At 37.3% G+C, this 24,119-nt stretch overlaps 1 protein-coding gene across 12 annotated transcripts in view; it reads right to left on the bottom strand.

Moving 5' to 3' along the window:
• DMD (dystrophin) overlaps nt 1-24,119 on the bottom strand; it is a 2,277,745-nt gene that overhangs the window by 356,726 nt on the left and 1,896,900 nt on the right. For all 12 annotated transcript variants that reach the window (XM_064364425.1, XM_064364424.1, XM_064364427.1 and 9 more), the window contains one exon: nt 23,598-23,866. In XM_064364425.1, coding sequence (XP_064220495.1) covers nt 23,598-23,866 — 269 coding nt within the window. The remainder of the gene's footprint in view (nt 1-23,597; nt 23,867-24,119) is intronic.

Below are 24,119 nucleotides of genomic sequence, written 5' to 3'. Positions count from 1 at the left end.
GTGTTTCACAGAGGCTAAATGCAAAATATGCACAATTAAAACTAAAAGGTTTTTATTAAGTAAGTCATTTAAGCAGGCCATGCTTTAGGTTGCTAAGGAAACCAAAAAAATGCCAGTATTTTCTGAGAAATTTTAATTATATTTGACAAAATGAAGCAAAATGGCAGTTAATGAAACCTATTAACTTCTTTAAAAGTAAGTAATAGGCGGGGCACGGTGGCTCAAGCCTGTAATCCCAGCACTTTGGGAGGCCGAGGCGGGTGGATCACGAGGTCAAGAGATCGAGACCATCCTGGTCAACATGGTGAAACCCCGTCTCTACTATAAATACAAAAAATTAGCTGGGCACGGTGGTGCGTGCCTGTAATCCCAGCTACTCAGGAGGCTGAGGCAGGAGAATTGCCTGAACCCAGGAGGCGGAGGTTGCGGTGAGCCGAGATCACGCCATGGCACTCCAGCCTCGGTAACAAGAGCAAAACTCCGTCTCAAAAAAAAAAAAAAAAGTAAGTAATAATCCAAAAACCATTAAAAATACCAACCGTGAGGATGTTTATCTTCAAATTCAGAAGTTACTTTAGATGGATGAAGTTTTTTACTTTTTTTTTTTGAGATGGAGTTTTGCTCTAGTTGCCCAGACCAGAGTGCAATGGTGCCATCTGGGCTCACTGCAACTTCTGCCTCCTGAGTTCAAGTAATTATCTTGCCTCAGTCTCCCGAGGAACTGGAATTATAGGTGCCCACCACCACACCTGGCTAATTTTTGTATTTTTAGTAGAGACTGAGTTTCACCATGTTGGCCAGGGTGGTCTCAAATTGACCTCAGGTGATCCACCCGCCTTGGCCTCCCAAAGTGCTAAGATTACAGGCATAAGCCACTGAGCCTTGCCTGAAATTTACATTTAACAAGTATTTGGACCTGCAATCATTTCTTGGTCTGTGCCACATGTGTTAACTACCATTGCCCCTCAATGGAGGTATTGTCTTGCTCTCTCCCTCCCCTAAATAGCTCAAAACACCAGTCTAAGGCAGTGATTCTCACACAATAGTGTGCATTTCATCATCATGTGGAAGGCTTGTTAACACAGAGACTTCTGAGTCCCACTTAGTGCTTTTCATTCGGTGGGTCTAAGGTAGGCCTGAGAATTTGGCATTTCTAACAAGAACTTAGAAGATGCTGAGTGGTGCAATCATAGCTCATTGCAGCCTTGAACTCCTGGGCTCAAGCAATCCTCCTACCTCGGCCTCTCAAGTTAGCCAGGACTACAGGCACACACCACTGGCATGGGTTTTTTTTTTTTTGCTAGAGACAGGGTCGCTCTATGTTTTCCAGGCTGGTCTCAAACTCCTGGGATCAAGTAATCCTCCAACTTCGGCCTCCTAAAGTATTGGGACTACGAGCATGAGCCACCGTGCCTGTCCCAAGCTTACTGTTGACTTAGAACCTTTCAGATACACTGTTCCCTCTGCTTAAAGTTTTATATATCTGCTTTATGCCTAACTGGCTCTTATTCATATACTTCAGATCTCAGTTATATGTGGCTATTAAAGATGGCCTATCCCCAGTTGGTTGCCCTATCTAAATTGTCTCCTTTTTCCCTGACTCTCAGCACCCTATTTTCCTTCTTAACGCTGATCACAATTTGCAAGTGCATATATATTTCCCTATTCATTTATTCATTGTTCCTCCCCAAGGCCAGAAAATTTATTAAGGCAATTCTGTATTATTGTTTTTTACAAGTATATGCCAGCACCAACTACATGATAATCCCTCAATACATTTTTATTAAAGAACAAGCAGTCAAGAGAATTAGGCACTTCTACACTAATTACTAACACTTCAGACGAATAACTATTCTCAGATTGCTTCACAAACGCAGTTTCCTACAGAAACCTGACACCAAGTTCCTAAATAAGAGAAAGCCGCTCATTTTCCTTAAATTCCATATCCGAATTATTTATATCTGTACCATTTGATTTATTTTATATTGGAGCATGTGGTAATTTCTGAAGCATCTCTCACTTTTTTGGGCAAGAATAAAACATTTCAGTTTTTGGTCTCTACCAGGGATTTTAAAGATAAAAATGGAATAAGTGGGAAAAAAAAGAGGAAGTAGCCTATTCAAGGAAAATATGTCCTGCTTGGTGGTGGTGGTACAGCTTAGTGTACCTTTGGAGGGCATTTTCGCAACACCGAATAAAAGCATTCAAAATATTTATATATGAAAAGACTAGAAGACTACATACCAAGGCCACCATGTAGAGCAGAATAGTAAAATCCAACTGAAATCCAGCCTGGGCTCTACTACCTAATTGGTTAGCCTCGGCATAGGACTGGGGATCTCTTCAGAGAAACAGTGCCTTTTTCTTCTTTGCCCAAAGAGGCCCTTGAAGAGATTGGGATTTTAGATGCTGGGGCTGAGATTACAGATGACCTCTCTCTCTCTCTCTCTCTCTCTTTCTCTCTCTCCGTGCCTCTCTAATTTTTGGGCTCTTCCACTAAAGAAAAGTTACGTAAATAAAGATATGAACTAAGAAGTCATCAAATATTAGACGGTAACAAAGTTCATTTACAAATATTTTCCACCTGTGTAGAAAAAGGATAGTAACATGTATAATTAAAGCTGTCACGAAGACAGAGGAGAAGTTTAGGCATATTTCTCCTTTTAGCTTACCTATACTCAGTTAAGCATTGTGACAGGCAATGTTTGGAATACAAAGTCACACAAGGTCCTATTCAGGATACTCCAGGGAGACTCTGCAAACCAGTGGGTAGTAAGTTTATCCATGAAAGTCACAGACTAAGATCCTTTGTTGGGTAGCTACCTTTTCAGAGCTGATTTCTTATAACACCCAGGGGCAACCTCTACCAGGTAGCCTTATAAGGTTTCCTCAAAGTAGACATTGGAAAGTAGGTACATGAAACTGATAAAGAGGAAGCACAGTGTGGGGAAGAAAGCTATGTGTTCAGAACTTAAATAAAGGGTAAGAGGTAGGAAAGTCTAATGTGTGTCTGAGGAAAAGTAAATAGCTTAATAACTTAAAGCATGAAGTACAGAGCGGCTGTAAAAGATGAATCATGGGGGTTTTCTGGGATCAAGATTGTGGTGAGTCTTGAATGAGACGGCCTTTACAATGTAGAATGATGTCTGCAAAACAGGAATGGCATTTTCTTGGCAACTCTTTTAGTTAGATTTAATTACTACTCATTTATAAATACATGTTTTATATCCACTAGATATTGTGCACATATGTTTGTGTATGTGTGTGTATGTATACATATAACGTATATACCTATCATCCACTGGACAAATGGAACTCTCAACAGACTCACAATCATTAGCAGAGGTATACAATTTAATGGGTTATCAAAAAAACAATGCAATCCACATTATGAGAAGTCGAGTCACAGAGTTTGGAAGGTGCAAAGAAGGATGTTGATGCAGGTCAGGAGGGAACTCCTGAGTAGATAAGGTGGCTGAAATCATTCACAGAGGGGAACAATAGAAGAGGCATGTGCCTCTGGACATGAAATTGTCATCTGGAAAATCTCAAGTAGATCAGTATAACTTGTGGTCATTGAGGAAAGAAGAAAGAAGGGATAAAGAGTGTTCGTGGACAGAGACAAGAAGTAACAATGGCCAGAAATAAGGTGGTGGCAAATGGAGCAAAGTATTTGCAAAATAATTTTTAAGGGTCATGCATATCTATGCTTTTGTACAAATTTATTTATTTATTCCAAAAACTGTTATTGAGTACCTATTATAAACCAGAAAATATTTCAGGCACTGGAAATATAGCACAAAATAGACCAAGTCTCTGTAATCATGCAGCTTAAGGCTAATGAATATTATTTCATTTAAATGATGACTATTACTATATAGGCTTATAAAGAAACAAATTCTAAACCAAAATGTATTCATAGCTATAAAATGAAATTTTTGACAGAGAAAATGCAGGACAAAGTATAATATTCTAGATAGCAGTCTCAAAGAGATTCTGTTTTTACTTATTAAAGCAAATTAAGCTACTTCTGCATGTATGAATAATGATTAATAGAGGGATCTAGGGTTGTGAGTTACCCATGCAATATGGTGTACCTAGTTTGCTTTATATGGAGCACATTTATTTAATTTTGGTTCTAGGGGGAAGGCACTCACTACTGAAACTGGAACAAAATGGATTTTTATTGATTTGATTTTTCATTCAATATATTATTAACTTAGAAATATTAAAGCAGAAATGAATCAAAGATGAATACAAATTTAAGAACTGAGATAAAAATATACACAGAAGAGAGCTAAAAAGGATTGCAAAATGTCCTTCAATGTCCAATTTTACTTTCAGATTATTGTAGTTCCTAAACATAATTAATGTTTTTAGTCTTTCTAAAACAGCTTTATTTCTTGAAAATAAAACAGAAAAGCAGAATATTCAACTACTTAAAGTCAAATGAAAGGAACATAAAATGAATTTTTTTCATTAAAGTCTATGTAACATCCTGTTTAAAAATTAGATTGTGAAATTTTAAAAATAATGGTTCATCTTCTTTTCATCATATTCTGAGGTTGAAAAGAAAGTCTTATGTATTCATTTTTGAGCAATATGGGGCCCTCTGGATATATTATTATATCCAGTTGTTATTTTTACCTCTATGAACACATGCATATGTGAAAGGTCTAGCTTCTGGAGTCAATAGTTTATTCAGTTTGTCATTTTTCTCACCATAAAATTGATATTTTCAAGATAATATTCTGATTTTTCTGATCACATCTTAAGGTAATATCTAATTTCATATCCTGTAATAGTCTGTTATGACAACTGCTATCATGATAATGTCCAGTTAAGTACATGCAAATGATGAATAAATTACTACTTACATAAATTAGTCTAAGTGTCAAACTGTCTAAACAATGTTCTCAGATGTGATCCAAAAAAAAAAAATCAGTCATTGGCCAAGTCTACCCTTTAGAAAAAGTGATTGGTATTCAACTAACAGATTTATTTAATAGTAATAGACTTTTTCTTTTTCAAAAGAGGAGTATGATTTAGTGCCCTCAAAAATCTGCAGGGGTGATGCTGCATTATCTAAGGGAGAATACAATTTCAGTAGAAAAAGAGTTCAAAAATCTTTTTAAAATAATTTTTTCACTAAGAATTCAGTAATTTTAGATTCAAAGTGGGTCAGATTCACCAAGACCCCTCTTGCATACAACAATCAACCCCAAACCCTAGGCAGTTTTATAGCAGAAAAGACTTTGCAAATGTCTTCCTTCAACCTTTTTTTAAAAAAACGGTGAGATGGTTCCAAAGGTAATATTCTATTCGTACCGTTAGCCAAAGGAGTAACAGAATTTATGCTCATTTGTTTAGCCTATATTTCTTTTAACCTTATGTTTTATTGGATGCACAAAAGTCACCTTGGTATTGGATAACCTTTGTGGAGATTCTAGCATATTGGGTTTGTGAAGGTCTAAAACAATGGACCATTCCCTTACTTTAGCTCCATCCCTGCTAGAAATATGTGAAGATCAAAAACCAACTGGCAAGTAGAAGGTGAAGCAGGTGAAATGCTGTTGCATGTAGCCTACTTGCTTGGGGGCAGATAAGAAACTTAAATCACAGGTCAGTTATATGGGTATTATTTAATAAAGACATAATAGGCTTTAGGTTCACAACAATGGATAGATCTCAAAATGGGTTACAATGTTTTAAGAGTAGGAAAAAAGTAAATAAAAGGAAACTCAGCAGTAGTTTGTCATTGGTTCTTAAAAAACACCAATATAGTGCCAAAGATGCTCATTTGGCGCATACTGCCAACAAATTGACTTACTCTGTTCATCAACTTGCTTATGCCATGTTAAGGTGATGATGATAGAATGTGAATATTTGATAGGAAAAAGTTCTAAATGAGTTGAGTGTATGATGCAAAATCCCAGAAAATCAAACTTCTAAAAATAAGTATGTTTTGAAACAGGACTGGCAGGCTGTTAACTAAATGAAGAAAAACAAATCACCACACAAATCAATTCCTTAAAAGAACATAGAAATTTATCTTAGTGTTAGATTCTCCAGCCTCATTCTGGTTAAGAGAGTTTCACATTTCAGGGCTGAACATACTGTGGAAATTTAATAAATATTGAGGTTTACAAACAAAAAGCATAACAATGATATGTGGACCAATTTTCAACAACACTGAACATTAATGTGCCCTTATTCTGCCTAATTCAGTAATACAAATAGAATTTTACCTCATCTCTATTTCTTTTTTTTCTTTTCTTTTCCTTTTTTTTTGTTTGTTTTTTTGAGATGGAGTCTTACTCTGTCGCCGAGGCTGGAGTGCAGCGGCACGATCTCGGCTCACTGCAACCTCTGCCTCCCAGGTTCAAGCAATTCTCTGCCTCAGCCTCCTAAGCAGCTGGGATTACAGGCATGTGCCACCATGCCAGGCTAATTTTTGTATTTTTAGTAGAGACAAGGTTTCACCATCTTGGCCCAGGCTGGTCTTGACCTTGTGATTCACTTGCCTTGGCCTCCCAAAATGCTGGGATTACAGGCGTGAGCCACCATGCCTGGCCCTCATCTCTATTTCTATACACAAAAATATACTCTCCTCCTGAACACGGAGCCTCAAGGGGTAGGCAAGGTAAGTTATAAAATGTAGGAACTCCTGGAGAAGCTATCAGCTATTCATATCCAGCAAGTACATTTTACTTCAAAAGCATTGACTGATCCCAACTGTTTTTAATGTCCTAGATTCAGAAACTCTATGAAGTACTATTTACAATTTTATCATCAGTATGTTTGGTAGGAAACTGTAAGGAGAATATTAAAATGTAATTCTTTTTATTGGTAAATATAAAAAAATATTTACACAAAGAAAAAAGTTATGTGACTATATATATAGAGAGAGTGAGAGTGAGTGAGAGAGAGAGAGAGAGAGAGAAAGATTGAGAGAGAAAGGTCTCGCTTTGTCACCCATCCTGGAGTGCAATGGATTGAACAGGACATACTGCAGCCTTGACATCCTGGGCTCAAACAATCCTCCTGCCCCAGCCTTTCAAGTAGCTGGGACTACAGGCACATGGCAGTACACCTGGTTAATTTTTGTATTTTTTTGTACAAATGAGGTTTCACTACATTGCCCAGGCTGGTTTTAAACTCCTGAGCTCAAGCAATTCTGCCCACCTCGGCCTCCCAAAGTGCTGGGATTACAGATGTGAGCCACCAAGGCCAGCCATCGCTACGTATTTTTACTGTTAAAGTATTAATACTGGGAAGGTAAGTTATGCGTTGGTCATCTAAAGCAACCCCGAAATTGTACTGGTGTCATTAAAATACCAACAGGAAAAATGAAATAAACAACTGTCAATGTCTTCCACAGGTGAGATTTAGACAAGAAGCCATTATTCATTTCAAGGTTCCTGAGTGAAACAATGCTCCCTATCATGCTCGCCTACCTAAACTATTAATCAATCTAACAGGAGGCCATGTGCCTACATTCGTTCTTGAACTAAATACTCTGGATATTGATAATTATAAAAGAAATAACAAATGATACATTTATTACTTGTGATTGAAGAAATGCTAACACTACACAAAATATGTATTCACATACACATACAGTAGCTTTACTATTGAATGTTCTCAGAGTGTATCTCTGAACCAGCAGCATCACGATCACCTGGGAACCAGTTGGGAATTCTTAGCCTTGTGCCCCAGACATCCTGAATCAGGAACTCTGGGGAAGGAGTTCACCAACCTGAGTTTCTACAAGCCCTCCTGGTGATTCTGATGTCTGCTAAAGTGAGAAGCATTGCCACTGAAAATTCTTGACATTCTCAGTGATCATGTCTGGAAAACTTGAATGCCTATACATTTACAGATTCCATAACTATGAAGCCCAACTCACTTATGAGGCCACTTTCTTACCAATAGTCATCACTTTCTTAGACTTTTTCATTCACTAACTCTTCTCTTCCATCACTAATTCTGATGAATAGTTTGATGGTAGGGTGGAGGGTAGGTGGATTTTCCATAAAGAAAAAAAATTATCATTACTTATAAAGAATCACTGTACATGCAAAAACAAAACAGCATTAAAAAGTCATGTTGAGGCCAGGTTTGGTGGCTCATGCCTGTAATCCCAGCACTTTAGGAGGCTGAGGTGGCCAGATCACCTCAGGTTGGGAGTTAGAGACCAGACCGACCAACAAGGAGAAACTCCATCTCTACTAAAAATACAAAATTAGCCAGGCGTCGTGGCACATGCCTGTAATCCAGCTACTCGGGAGGCTGAGGCAGGAAAATCACTTGAACCCGGAAGGTGGAGGTTGCGGTGAGCCGAGATTGTGCCATTGTGTTCCAGCCTGGGCAACAAGGGAAAAACTCCATCTCAAAAACACAAAAACAAAAACAAAAGCCACATTAAGTATGTACAGTGAGTGGATTACTAGGTTTACTTATTAGTTGTAGGGGGCACTTTACCTATCCTGGGCCTCCATCCTCCATCTGCTGTGATGATTGACTATTAATGTCTTATAGCTGCCTGCCTTCTCCAGATGTGACCTCTGCTTATGGGGGCCGCCTGGCCCAGGCGGTAACCCATATCCCAGGAGTGGACCACAGCCAGTGGTGTGCTGCAGCAAAGCCCAAGAGCCGATTGTGTGCGTCTCCTCCCCATTCCACATTCAGTGACATTATGTTGGTAGCTGGAAATCAGCAGTGGTGGGAGTATTTACACCATCAAAACTGGTTTTGATACACACTGGGATTCATCCCACCTCAGAGCTAGTTGACAAATATTTGCTAGCATGTCAGTGGCACAATGACTGGTATGAATGCACAACTCCACAGTGCGGTTTCTGTTCCAGGGCTCGCTCACTCTCTGGATCAGACACAATGCAAGGTTTCACCTGAAATGGCACACTTGCCGGGCTCTTTCTTCTCCTGTATTATGCCTCCCTAACTCCAATACAGGCTTCTCTTGAGAGCAGACCCTCTACAAACTGCAGGCACCTAGACCCCTGTTCTCAGGGTCTGCATTCATGGAACCTGAGTCAAAACGCCATATAACTCATGGGTTAAGCAACTGTGAACAAAAGCTTCAAATAATACACGTTCGAAATTAAGAGCTACTAGTCATGGAACTTTGAAGCACAATAATCAGATGAAACTGCAAAAGATAAATTTGAAATAGCAAGGGCCTGCTCTTTGTGTCTGTATACATAAGCAAGTTGATGGAAAAAGACAAAGCCTGCACAAACTGGGCAATCCTTCATATTGTAATTCTAAACTTATGCTTTCATGTTCATAGGTGAATGTACTGAAAGATTCATTTACTTCAGAATTTGAAGAAAAAGCATCTTCATATTAAAACATGATGAACACATTATGGAACATATAAAATTGATGTGAGTTTAAAAAATAAAACAAGAACCATCAAAGAAATTTCATGCTCATCAAAAAAGGAGACAGGTAAGTGGAAGTGGGAGATATCAGGGTATGTCTTCTTGGCTGTTAACATAATTGAAGTGAAAAAAGTTTGAGAATCATTGCTTTCGGAAGATGCTTTTAAATAGAAAAATCTACAGTAAGTATAAATTATAATTAAAAATATTATTTTAACATGAAAAAATCTTATTAAGAAAAAGTTCTTTCTTAGGCCCCATTAAAATGAGAGAGTTACATTAGTATCACAGACACATCTTTTCCCTTAATACCCAGAAAACTGATTTACCAAGAACAATTATTCAATGCCATTGCTTAACTTAGTTAATGTCAGGTTGTGTAAGGTGTAATATTGGTGTCAATATTAACAGATAAATTTTGAAAATTGTAATTGTCAAGCATGACAGGAAGAAGCCAACTCCTTGGGTTATTTGATCTTAAAACATTTCCTGTTTTATTGATGGTAGGAAAGTAACAGAATTGTGAACTTTATTCTAGTCACAACTTTGGCAGATATCAAAAAATAATTAAAAGTATATGTTGGCTGTGTGATTTCATTTTCTAAGGAAATATGGAATTTCAGTTAAATAAATAACTCACATTTTAGCACTGTTTCTAGTTAATATGGTATATGCACATGTGTGCACAAGCTAATACAAATCCTTGCTCCCTCAGCTTGGTGCTTAATAATAATATTCCCAGAAAACTAAGATGCCATTAATACAACTCTCAATATAATATTTATTTTTGAAATAAATTAAATGTTCACACTCTATAATGAGATCAGACTTCTCTGGGTATAGGTTTTAACCATATCATAAATTAATAAATGAATGCATTTGTATATCCTTTAATACTGAGAGTATATTAAGTTTTTTGAATAATCTTTTATTACCTAAGACTCTTGAGGAATATTATTTATAGTTATTACCAGCCACAAACAAAGCTTCTAGAATAAATGCTAGCAAACAGGATTGGCATATTATAGGATCAGATTTTGATATAGTTGTTTTGAAATCGTAGGAAGGATGATATTCTTTGGAGAAATTTTTATTTTCTAATTAAACACTTCTTGAGTAGAATAATGTCACATGAACTCATTAGCTGAACACTTTGATTATCTATGTTCTCCTAAGGATCCCATGACCAGAAGAGTAGCTGTACAACTCTGATTGAATGCAGTAACAATAGTAACCAATTCTAGCACCTTCTTTTATCACAGTCCATCAAACTAACACAAAGGAGTGCAAATTAAAATAAGTTCAATAATAAAAAGAACATGTTCCTTTTCCAACTGTTCTAAAGCCTTTTTCTATCTTTAAGCAAAGTTCACTCAGTCATTATCTTATTTATGAAAGTAAAAGCAGAAGGATGTTTCTCTTATTAAATAAATGGCTTTATGCTTTCGATGTGGAAGGCATTTCATAACAGTCAAAAAAGGAAGCGTTTTGAATGCCATCAACCCATTTCCTCCCACCCACTGTTTTAAATCGTTTGTTTGGTTCCAATGTATACTACACTTACATAAGTTGTTTATGAAGAGCCAAATTAATAGTCTTTGCAATTGTTTTTGTTGGAATTTGGAGAGCTGACAAATGAATTAGTAGAAAATGGCAATTCTACATGAATTAGCTTTTAAGTCTCCCTAAGAGGCTGATGCAGAACTTAATAAGAGACTTATTAGGAGAAGTAGGACAACTTAATTCAGATTGATTATAGACTTCGGTGAAGACAGCTGGGGTTCAAATGAAACTGAAAAAGAACTTATATGCACTTCAAAGTATGCTAAGCAGATGTCTGAAACAATTACTCCGCTCTGCCTTTTTCAGAAGTTTCAAAGGCGGGATGGGAATAGCATGGTAAACGAAGGTTCTATTTGCCTAAGTTGAGGTAGGGGCTTTTAAAACACACAGAGCGCTAAAATCAGATGCTCTGGGAAAAGAAAGTGATTTGACATTGCTGTCCTAAGTAATTTGCTTTTAGCTTTATAAACAAAGCAGGAGATGAGAGGGAATACATGGTAACTAAGTAATGAGCTCTCCTGGCAACACTAACTTACAATTAATTTTACATTGAACAAATAATTTGGTCAGGATGTTTTAAAATTATGCTTTAAGTTCTGGGATACACGTGCAGAACATGCAGGTTTGTTACATAGGTATACACATGCCACGGTGGTTTGCTGTGTCATCACCGTCAACCCGTCATCTACATTTGGTACTTCTCTTAAAGCTGTCCCTCCCCTAGCCCTCCCAACCCCCGAGAGGCCCAAGTGTGTGATGTTCCCCTCCCTGTGTTCATCTGTTCTCACTGTTCAATTCCCACTTATGAGTGAGAACATGCTGTGCTTGGTTTTCTGTTCCTGTGTTAGTTTGCTGAGAATGATGGTTTCCAGCTTCATCCATGTCCCTGCAAAGGACATGAGCTCATCCTTTTTATGGCTGCATAGTATTCCATGGTGTATATATGCCACATTTTCTTTACCCAGCCAATCATTGATGGGCATTTGGATTGGTTCCAAGTCTTTGCTATTGTGAAGAGTGCTGCAATATACATACGTGTGCATGTGTCTTTATAGCAGAATGATTTATAATCCTTTGGGTATATACCCAGTAATGGGATTGCTAGGTCAAATGGAATTTCCGGTTCTAGATCCTTGAGGAATTGTCACATTGTCTTCCACCATGGTTGAACTGATTTACGCTCCCACCAACAGTGTAAAAGCATTCCTTTTTCTCCACATCCTCTCCAGCATCTGTTGTCTCCAGATTTTTTAATGATTGCCATTCTAACTGGTGTGAGATGGTATCTCATTGTGGCTTTGATTTGCATTTCCCTAATGATCAGTGATGATGAACTTTTTTTTCATATGTTTGATGGCTGCATAAATATCTTCTTTTGAGAATTGTCTGCTCATATCCTTTGCCCACTTTTTGATGGGGTTGCTTTTTTCTTATAAATTTGTTTAAGTTCCTTGTAGACTCTGGATATGAGCCCTTTGTCAGATGGATAGATTGCAAAAATTTTCTCCCATTCTGTAAGTTGCCTGTTCACTCTGATGATAGTTTCGTTTTCTGTGCAGAAGCTCTTTAGTTTAATTAGATCCTATTTGTCAATTTTGGCTTTTGTTGCCATTGCTTTTGATGTTTTAGTCATGAAGTGTTTACCCATGCCTATGTCCTGAATGGTATTACCTAGGTTTTCTTCTAGGGTTTTTATGGTTTTATGTTTTATGTTTAAGTCTTTAATCCATCTTGAGTTAATTTTTGTATAAGGTGTAAGAAAAAGGTTCAGTTTCTGCTTTCTGCATATGGCTAGCCAGTTTTCCCAACACCACTTATTAAACAGGGATTCCTTTCCCCATTGCTTGTTTTTGTCAGGTTTGTCAAAGATCAGATGATTGTAGATGTGTGGCTTTATTTCTGAGGCCTCTCTTCTGTTCCATTGGTCTACATATCTGTTTCTGTACTAGAACCATGCTGTTTTAGTTACTAGCCCTGTAGTTTAGTTTGAAGTCAGGTAGCGTGCTGCCTCCAGCTTTGTTCTTTTTGCTTAGGATTGTCTTGGCTATATGGGATCATTTTTAGTTCCATATGAAATTTAAAGTAGTTATTTTCTAATTCTGTGAAGAAAGTCAATGGTAGCTTGATGGGGATAGCACTGAATCTATACCTTACTTTGGGCAGTGTGGACATTTTCATGATATTGATTCTTCCTATCCATGAACATGAAATGTTTTTCAATTTGTTTGTGTTCTCTCTCATTTCCTTGAGCAGTGGTTTGTAGTTCTCCTTGAAGAAGTCCTTCACATCCCTTGTAAGTTGTATTCCAAGGTATTTTATTCTCTTTGTAGTACTTGTGAATGGGAGTTCACTCATGATTTGGCTCTCTGTTTGTCTATTATTGGTGTATAGGAATGCTTGTGATTTTTCCACATTGATTTTGTATCCTGAGACTTTGCTGAAGTTGCTTATCAGCTTAAGGAGATTTTGGGCTAAGACGATTGGGTTTTCTAAAAAGACAATCATGTCATCTGCAAACAGAGACAATTTGACTTTCTCACTTTCTACTTGAATACCCTTTATTTATTTCTCTTGCCTGATTGCCCTGGCCAGAACTTCCAATATTATGTTAAATAGGAGTGGTGAGAGAGGCATCCTTGTCTTGTGCTGGTTTTTAAAGGGAGTGCTTCCAGCTTTTGACCATTCAGTATGATATTGGCTGTGGGTTTGTCATGAATATCTCTTATTACTTTGAGATATGTTCCATCATTACCTAGTTTATTGCGCATTTTTAGCATGAAGGGGTTTTCAGTTTTATTGAAACCCTTTTCTGCATCAATTAAGATAATCGTGTGGTTTTTGCCATTGGTTATGTTTATGTGATGGATTACATTTATTGATTTGCGTATGTTGAAACAGCCTTGCATCCTAGGGATGAAGGTGACTTGATCACGGTGGATAAGCTTTTTGATGTGCTGCTGGATTTGGTTTGCCAATATTTTATTGAGGATTTTCGCATTGATGTTCATCAGGGATATTGGCCTAACATTTTCTTCTTTTGTTGTGTCTCTGCCAGGTTTTGGTATCAGGATGATGCTGGCCTCATAAAATAAGTTAGGGAGGAATCCCTCTTTTTCTTTTGTTTGGAGTAGTTTCAGAAGCAATAGTGCCAGCTCCTCTTTGTACCTCTGGTGGAATTTGGCTGTAAATCCGTCTGGTCCTGGACTTTTTTTTTTTTTTTTTTTTTTTTGGTTAGTAGGCTATTAATTACAGCCTCAATTTCATAACTTGTTATTGGTCTATTCGGGGATTCGACTTCTTCCTAGTTTAGTCTTGGGAGGATGTATGTGTCCAGGAATTTATCTATTTCTTCTAGATGTTCTAGTTTATTTGTGTAGAGGTATTTATAGTACTCTGTGATGGTGGTTAGTATTTCTGTGGATTGGTGGTGATATCCCCTTTATCATTTTTTATTGTGTCTATTTGATTCTTCTCTCTTTTCTTCTTTATTATTCTGGCTAGTGGTCTATCTATTTTGTTAATCTTTTCAAAAAACCAGCTCCTGGATTCATTGATTTTTTTTTTTTTGAGATGGAGTTTCGCTCTTGTTACCCAGGCTGGAGTGCAATGGCATGATCTCGACTCACCGCAACCTCTGTCTCCTGGGTTCAGGCAATTCTCTTGCCTCAGCCTCCTGAGTAGCTGGGATTACAGGCACGCACCACCGTGCCCAGCTAATTTTTTTGTATTTTTAGTAGAGACGGGGTTTCACCATGTTGACCAGGATGGTCTCGATCTCTAGAACTCATGATCCACCCGCCTTGGCCTCCCAAAGTGCTGGGATTACAGGCGTGAGCCACCGCACCCGGCCTCATTGAGTTTTATGAAGGGTTTTTTTTTGTGTCTCTGTCTCCTTCAGTTCTGCTCTGATATTGGTTATTTCTTGTCTTCTGTGAGCTTCTGAATTTGTTTGCGCTTGCTTCTCTAGTTCTTTTAATTGTGATGTTAGGGTGTTGATTTTAAATCTTTCTTGCTTTACCCTGTGGGGATTTAGTGCTATAAATTTCCCTCTAAACACTGCTTTAGCTGTGTCCCAGAGATTCTGGTATATTGTGTCTTTGTTCTCATTGGTTTCAAAGGAATTATTTATTTCGGCCTTAATTTCATTATTTACCTGGTAGACTATTCAGGAGCACGTCGTTCAGTTTCCATGTAGTTGTGTGATTTTGAGTGAGTTTCTCAATCCTGAGTTCTAATTTGATTGCACTGGGGTCTGGGAGACTGTTTTCCTTCCGATTATATGGTCAATTTTAGAATAACTGTGAGGTGGTGCTGAGAAGACTGTATGTTTTGTTGATTTGGGGTGGACAGTTCTGTAGATGTCTATTAGATTTGCTTAGTCCAGGGCTGAGTTCAAGTTCTGAATATCCTTATTAATTTTCTGTCTCATTAATCTGCCTAATACTGACAGTGGGGTATTAAAGTCTCCCACTATTATTGTGTGATAATAGGGATATCAATAATAGGGATATGTGGTAATTCTTTTCGTAGGTCTCTGAGAACTTGCTTTATGAATCTGGGTGCTCCTATATTGGCTGCAAATATACTCAGGATAGTTAGCTCTTCCTGTTGCATTGATCCATTTACCATTATGTAATGCTGTTTTTTGTCTTTTTTGATCTTTGTTGGTTTAAAATGTGTTTCATCAGAGACTAGGATGGCAACCCCTGCTTTTTTTATTTTCCATTTGCTCAGTAAATATTCCTCCATCCCTTTGTTTTCAGCCTATTTGTGTCTTTGCATGTGAGCTGGGTCTTCTGAATACAGCACACTGATGGGTCTTGACTCTTTATTCAATTTGCCAGTCTGTGTTTTAATTGGGGCATTTAACCCATTTACATTTAAGGTTAATATTGTTATGTATGAATTTGATCCTGTCATTATGATGCTAGCTGGTTGTTTTTCCCATTAGTTGATGCAGTTTCTTCATAGTGTCGATGGTCTTTACAATTTGGTATGTTTTTGCAGTGGCTGATACTGGTTGTTCCTTTCCATATTTAGTGCTTCCTTCAGGATCTCTTGTAAGGCAGGTCTGATGTGACAAAATATCTTAGCATTTGCTTATCTGTAAGGGATTTTATTTTATTTCACTTATAAAGCTTAGTTTGGCTGGAAATGAAATTCTGGATTGAAAATTATTTTCTTTAAGAATGTTGAATATTGGCCCCCACTCTCTTCTGGCTTGTAGGAGTTCTGCAGATAGATCTGCAGTTAGTCTGATGGGCTTCCCTTTGTGGGAAAGCCAACTTTTCTCTTTGGCTGCCCTTAACATTTTTCCTTCATTTCAAACTTGGAGAATCTGATGATTATGTGTCTGGGGTTGCTCTTCTTGAGGAGTATCTTTGTGGTGTTCTCTGTATTTCCTGAATTTGAATGTTGGCCTGTCTTGCTAGGTTGGGGAATTTCTCCTGGATAATATGCTGAAGAGTATTTTCCAACTTGGTTCCATTTTCCCTGTCACTGTCAGGTACACCAATCAAATGTAGGTTTAGTCTTTTCACAAATCTGGTATTTCTTGGAGGCTTTGTTTGTTCCTTTTCATTCTTTTTTTTTCTAATCTTGTCTTCACACCTTATTTCATTAAGTTGATCTTCAATCTCTGATATCCTTTCTTCTGCTTGATTGATTCGGCTATTGATACTTGTGTATGCTTCACGAAGTTCTTGTGTTGTGTTTTTCAGCTCCATCAGGTCATTTATGTTCTTCTCTAAATTGGTTATTCTAGTTAGCAATTCCTCTACTCTTTTATGAAGGTTCTTAGCTTCCTTGCATTGGGATAGAACATGCTCCTTTAGCTCAAAGGAGTTTGTTATTACCCACCTTCTGAAGCCTACTTCTGTCAATTTGTCAAACTCATTCTCAATTCAGTTTTGTTCCCTTGCTGGTGAGAAGTTGTGATCCTTTGGAGGAGAAGAAACATCTTGGTTTTGGGAATTTTCAGCCTTTCTGCACTGGGTTTTCCTCATCCTCGTGGATTTATCTACCTTTGGTCTTTGATGTTGATGACCTTCACATGGGATTTCTGTGTGGACTTCCTTTTTGTTGACGTTGATGCTACTCCTTTCTGTTTGTTAGTTTTCATTCTAACAAGCAGGCCCCTCTGCTGCAGGTCTGCTGGAGTTTGCTGGAGGTCCCTTCCAGTCCCTGTTTGCCTGGATATCACCAGTAGAGGCTGCATATCAGCAAAGATTGCTGCCTGTTCCTTCCCCTGGAAGCTTGGTTGCCAGATGCCAGTTGGAGCTCTCTTGTAGGAGGTGTCTGTCAACCCCTGCTGGGAGGTGCCTCCCAGTCAGGAGGCATGGGGGTCAGACACCCACTTGAGAATGCAATCTGTCCCTTAACAGAGCTCGAGTGTTGTGTTGGGAGATCTGCTGCTCTCTTCAGAACCAGCAGGCAGGAATGTTTAAGTCTGTGGAAGCTGCGCCCACAGCCGCCCCTTCCCCCAGGTGCTTTGTCCCAGGGAGATGGGAGTTTTATCTATAAGCCCCTGACTGGGACTTGTTGGAAATGCAGAAATCACCCACCTTCTGCATTGATCTCACTGGGAGCTGCAGACCGGAGGTGTTCCTATTTGGCCATCTTGCCAGCCACTTCTTTGTTCAGGATTTTAAAGATGAATAATTCCTACTTAAGTTTCTAAGCTCTGTTAAAGCCTAGACATTCTATTGAAGAGCTACTGAAAGTAAATAAATATATACGAATTCATATAATCCATAATTTTACAATAGCATAAAATTCTTAATACAGTACTGGTTTAGAAACCCAGTAAGATCTCTTATCACCAGTACATAAATATTCTATTAAAAATGTACTATACTTTTAAAGTATGGAATGACATTTTGCTATAATATGGCTTTTGACAGATATATTTTCAGATATTAAAGGCCAAATCATATGCTTTTAAATATTGCAATTATATGCTTTGTAAACTAGATAAAACCCTGGTTACTCCATATAACAGGAATTAGCTTCATATTTAACCCAGGTTTATAAGGGATTAAATATTTTTTCTTTGTTTTTCCTTTTCCATCAAAAGCTTACTTAATACACATAGCATTTGTACAACAACAATGAAGGTCTCCACACAGCAATTAATTTGTAGTTATTTAACAATGTACAAAATATTAATAAATTTTTCTCTTCCTACTATAGGCAGTACACCTTACTCATTATGAAGATGTCATTCGTTTATTCAGAGTTGGGAGAGCTTACACGTTTTGAATGATTTTTAGGGTTGCCCTGGTCATGTTGGTCCTGTCTATCCATTCATTCCCTAATTCTATAAGAAAAGATAAGTTTTCTTTATATAACTCATATATAAGAAATCAAGTAAGTTGACTTGACTCATATTAATGGGAAGCACAACAAACTTAAAAAAATAAGGAGAAAACTTTAGACAGGGTTAAGAAGAGAAAAGCAATAAAGGAAGATAGTTGTATGAACATGGTTGCAAGTGTCTTACTTGCCAAAGTGAAGATGAAATTCTAATACATTATATCACATTTCTCATTATATATTCAGAGGAAATATGCTTGGCTTCCTCAATGTCAAATTCTAAGATAGCATTTCTTAGACAAATTTCTCAAAAAAACCCAAAGCCACAGGGACTGAGGATGTTAAGCCTAAAAAGATGGATTTGCCAGTTTTCTTCTTAAAATTTTAGATGTGAATGCTGAAGATAAATAAGGATGGCATTGTTGCTTCGTCATAATTTCTGGCCTACTACACACATCATTAAATCAATCTCAATTTGAATGTTAAAAATGTTTAATCGAAACATTTCATCGTAGGAACTTAAAGAAAAAACTCATACAATACCTGCCCTTGACTTTTCACAGTAAGAAACGTAAGTTAAAAGTCTGACAAAAATGCAATATGCATAACTACATAGATGTGACAAATTTGCATATTCCAAGATGGCAGCCTGGGAGAGTTACCTACAGTGTATGAAAAACTGTGTTCAGACTCAGCAGGTAAAATAAGGACAGTGAAATATTCCCGGCTCAAGAATGATGTACCACTTTTGGTATAGAGAAACTGTTTTTATTTTATTTTTTAAACTTTTTATCATACTTTATGTTCTGGTGTACATGTGCAGAACATGCAGGTTCGTTACATAGGTATACATGTGCCATGGTGGTTGGCTGACCCGTCATCTACATTAGGTATTTCTCCTAATGCTATTACTACTCTAGCCCTCAACCCCCGACAGTCCCCAGTGTGTGATGTTTCCTCCCTATTTCCATGTGTTCTCACTGTTCAACTCCCACTTATGAGTCAGCACATGTAGTGTTTAGTTTTCTGTTCTTGTGTCAGTTTGCTGAGAGTTATGGGAGAAACCATGGTTTATAGGCTGGGTGTGGTGGCTCATGCCTGTATTCCCAGCACTTTGGGAGGTCAAGGCAGGCAGATCACCTGAAGTCCGGAGTTTGAGACCAGTCTGGCCAACATGGTGAAACTGTGTCTCTACTAAAAAATAATAACAAAAAAAATTAGCCGGGCATGGTGGCAGGCGCCCATAGTCCCAGCTACTCTGGAGGCTGAGGTGGAGAGTCGCTTAAACCCAGGAGGCAGATGTTGCAGTGAGCAGAGATCACACCACTGTACTCCAGCCTGAGTGACAGAGTGAGACTCTGTCTAAAAAAAAAAAATAATAATAATTAAGAGAGAGAGAAACCATGGTTTATTATAACAAAAACAAAACATTACAAAACAACAATCCACAAACTTTCTCACATTGGGATTGTTCTGAAGAACAAAAATCTTGTATCCAGACTATAGGTGTAAAAGTTATTTTATTTTATTAAAGCCTTTATATATTTCACTTTTAGATCTATGTGGAGCGCCTAATGATTCAAAGAGTTATTCTTATTCCTCATTACAAGGAAAGTAGAATATTATTCTAGTCAAATAAGCACTGGTGCTATTTTCAGTAAAAGTGAAAAGTCATTATCTTGCCCTTAAAATCTTTGATAAGTAGTATAAATCATGAATTTTAAAAGTAAAGAAGCATTTAAAACTTAAAATTTTATTCTACTCTTTTTTCCTATGGAAGCTATATTTGGAAGGCTGAGATTCCCTTAGTGAGCAATATAGTCAATATTAATATTTTGTTTCCGTCTGTTAATTTACCATGTTTATCACCTGAAGATGATCAGCTAGCAATAATGCCATTTCCATAAAGTCCAGGGACTTAGTCATTGTTGTTTAACCCATTCTTTAAATCCAAAAGCCACATTTGCTAATACAATTATAGGATGCTAAATCTCACAGAAACACATATTACTTAGTCACTGGAATAATAACTTCTTTAACACATAAGAATCAGAATGGAGTGGGGTACTATGATAGAGTCTCTAGGGGTGATGAAAATTAACTGATATGGGTATATAAAATGTTTTTCTGGCTAGCTGCCTAGTTATCAGTTTGAAGTTCTCTACAGAATGAAGCCTCGAGGGCTTAAATTGCTGAGTGGAAAAATGGGAATAGTGGTTTCAAGTACACTTCTACTTTTTTTCTGAAATAAATTTTAGTTAATAAAATTCACTCCTTGTAAACTACCACCACCAAAGCTTCAGCGTTTCAAACCCAGCGCCAATAAGATGCAATGGAGAAAAATGATTTATTTCCACTGCAAAATTGAAGAAGAGCTACTGAAGGGAGATAATATATATGAATTCATGTAATTCATAATTTGAAACATGCATAAAATACAATACTGGTTCGAAAGCCCAAACAATTACATCTATTATTACCAGTACATAAATATTCAGATAAGTATCATAACTTAAGTGTACATATGTCTGAGAAAGATAGATGTTTAATTATAAATATACTTTTTTGAAATGTATATTTAATGTTTATATATTCTGCTATTATTGGGATCAGAATTACAGTTTTACCAATTAGGGTATGGAAAATGAAGACTGTCTTAAGATAAAGAACAGATAAGACAGGGAAACTAAAAAGAATACCGCAGATAGGGTTGGGTGAAGGTCAGCTGATACTTGAACTGTTATGCTTTTAGTTATTTTTGATTATTAAATTACACCATACGTATTCTCTTCTCCATCCATACTCAGTATCTTACAAATGCTCCTGTGTGACAGGTATGGCTAAAAATGAATCCCTTATGTCTGCTCTATAGCCTATATATTGAGTAATTTAATTGATTTATTAACTAATTTAGTTCCACTGGGACATTTTCCTAACTTATTTCTCATTTTTGGAGAAGACTGTAAAAAATTAGTCCCTATATTTTTGGATAAAATTAATATATTTAATGCTTTAATACTAGGTAATACATTTCAAAATGTTTAGTTTTCCAGTAGACAACAATGTTAAAGACATGGGGTCATAAAATGTCAGGGTAGAAGGGATTTTAGAAGTATTAGAGTCAAATTTTTAATCTTTTCTTTTTAAAATTTTTACCTACTATTTTAATGAAGAGCTATGCAATTCAACATTAGACCATAGGCTTCATGAAGGCAAAGACCAAGTCTGTTTTTTCTTTTTTAAACTAACTGTGGAGCATATTACATAATGGCTCATAAACAGTTCTTGAGTGAATGAATGAGGTACTTAATGAGATTCCTTATATGTTGCTGGCACTGGGTTAGGAGCCCAAAGATGTACGGCATGATCCTTGCTCTTAGCAACCTCATTTTCTTTGGGAGAAAAAAATGCATAAGGAAGTTGCTACAATACATGTGAAATTTAAGTGTGACAATTTAGCATGCTTGGTGATCTATGAGAGTATAACTGTGAGCAGTTTCTTCTGCTTGGTGGGAGTTGAGGGTTGTGGACACTTAGGAAAGACAACAAAGACAGATAATATTTGGTCTGGTCCTTGAGGATTGAATGGCAATTCACTAAGTAGAGAAGGTAGGGGATCCAGACAGAGAATAGCATTTGCAAAGGCAGGCAATTGTGTGTGCATATATATATATGATGGCATATTTAGGAAAAAGACATGATACAGGCAGACTGTATTGAATGGTCTGGAGACTGGGAGCTATGGCTGAGAAGGTAAGCCAGGGATACGAAGAAAAGGGCCACTTAATCTCCTTATTCATTGGAATTCATTTTCTAGGCAAGCATTCTCCTGCAAGGAGTTTGGATTGGAGTTGGAAGAGGCTAGATAATGCAGGAATATCAGTAAAGAAACCATCCATCCATTAATTCACCAAACGTTTAAAATACAGTATCTAAGATATGCCAGGCACACTGAGTGGAGAATGGGATTTAAAGATGTATACTGTTATCAGCTAGGTAAAAGATGCTGGGGATTAAAAATGACATTGGTTAAAAGAGGAGAGAAAAGATAAAAGAGACATTCTCAGGTAACATGAGCAATCATGTGTAGTCAGTGAAAATGCAGAAGGGTTTAAGGATGAACCTAAAGTTTCTAGCCTGGAAAATTTGTTGGATGATGATTCACTAACTGAAATAGGAAACAGGAAAAAAAAGGTCAGATAGGAGGGGATAGCGTAGGGAAATAGAAAAACAGGAGAACAAATGAACTTGGTTTCAGAATAGCTGCATTTGTGATTCTAATGCCATATGGGTTTGGAGATCAGAAGACAGATGCGGAATAGAGATTTAGATTCATCACCATCCATGCCATCTCAAACAGAGAGGGTTTAAACAATCTAAAGAGAATTAGGCCAAGGTTAGAAATGTGGGCACAACAATATTTGAAAGGTGGGTAGGTGAATACTCTAGAAAAATACTGGAAGAAGAACATGGATGGAACAGTTCCATGAAAGCCAAGGAGGAGGACAACTTCTATAATGAAGGTGCTGAGGATGCTGGCAAACATGCTGAGTGCATGAGGGAATTTAACTTCTTTTGAATTTTAATCTAGGAAGACTTTTGTGGTTTTGACAATAGATGAGTAGTTGCTGATTTTAAATGATGCTCCTAGATATATATATATATATATATATATATATATTTTTTTTTTTTTCTGTAGACTATATTTGCCATCTTTGTGCCACAAGGGAATTTCACTTTGGTCTTGTAGACAGTATTCTTCCAAAAATACAATGATTTTCCCTCATGTCTGCAGTGAGCGAATGAAACTTGAAATTGTATTACAAATGTTGCCTTCCAAGGGAAGGGCCACACATTAACGGCTTTATTTCACCGGACCATAACTTACCCAGGTCATATAATTTAGGTAGCGAAAGGCCAACACCTAGACTCCTGGCTCTTGATTAGGTGTTTTATTTTTCTATATTCTGATACTAAGTAACACAAGCAGTACACACATACCCACATACACACACACACACACAGAGTACTTTAGTTATAATCACTTAATAGCAAAATCAAAATGATTTTTTGCCCTGTAACTTTTTAGTATTTCATTTCATATAAATGAAGATAGACAGATGATTAAGATCACTGTCTTCTCTTGGAGAAAATACCATGTGAAAGAAGACTGAATTTGTGAAAGATGGACTGATTTCTGTTGCTTAAGGACTCTAGCTTTAACTTTGTGGGACGATCACACTGCACTCACGTTCAGATTAGAAGCTCTTTTGAATCTCTCAAAGGGCCCTGAAGCAAAGAAGTAGAAGGTACCTTGACTTTCTCGAGGTGATCTTGGAGAGAGTCAATGAGGAGATCGCCCACGGGCTGCCAGGATCCCTTGATCACCTCAGCTTGGCGCAGCTTGAGGTCCAGCTCATCTGTGGCCTCCTGAAGTTCCTGGAGTCTTTCGAGGGCCTCATCTATTTTTCGCTGCCAGTCGGCAGAGTGCAGGTTCAATTTTTCCCACTCAGTATTGACCTCCTCAGCCTGCTTTCGTAGGAGCCGAGTGACATTCTGGGCTCTCTCTTCAGGAGGCAGCTCTAAATTGGCAATATGACAAAGTTTTAGGCCACATTCATTTTTGTTTTCTTTTTTAAACATTGTCAAAAAGGTCATACTGGAAGAAAGAAAGAGTATGGTTTAACAAGAGGGCAACCTACTGATTAATGGCTTTTTTATACTTTGGCATAAATTTTGATACAGCGCAGAACATCTAAAGTATATCTTCCTAAGTGAATCTTTTCTACCTTATATCAATCAGATAATTTAAGATTCATTTAAGCTATTGAGGAG

Source organism: Aotus nancymaae, unplaced genomic scaffold (genome assembly GCF_030222135.1).
Source record: "Aotus nancymaae isolate 86718 unplaced genomic scaffold, 86718_ANA_hifiasm-v0.15.2.pri h1tg000058l, whole genome shotgun sequence".
Classification (NCBI taxonomy): Eukaryota; Metazoa; Chordata; class Mammalia; order Primates; family Aotidae; genus Aotus; species Aotus nancymaae.
This window is presented reverse-complemented; position numbering and strand designations above follow the sequence as displayed.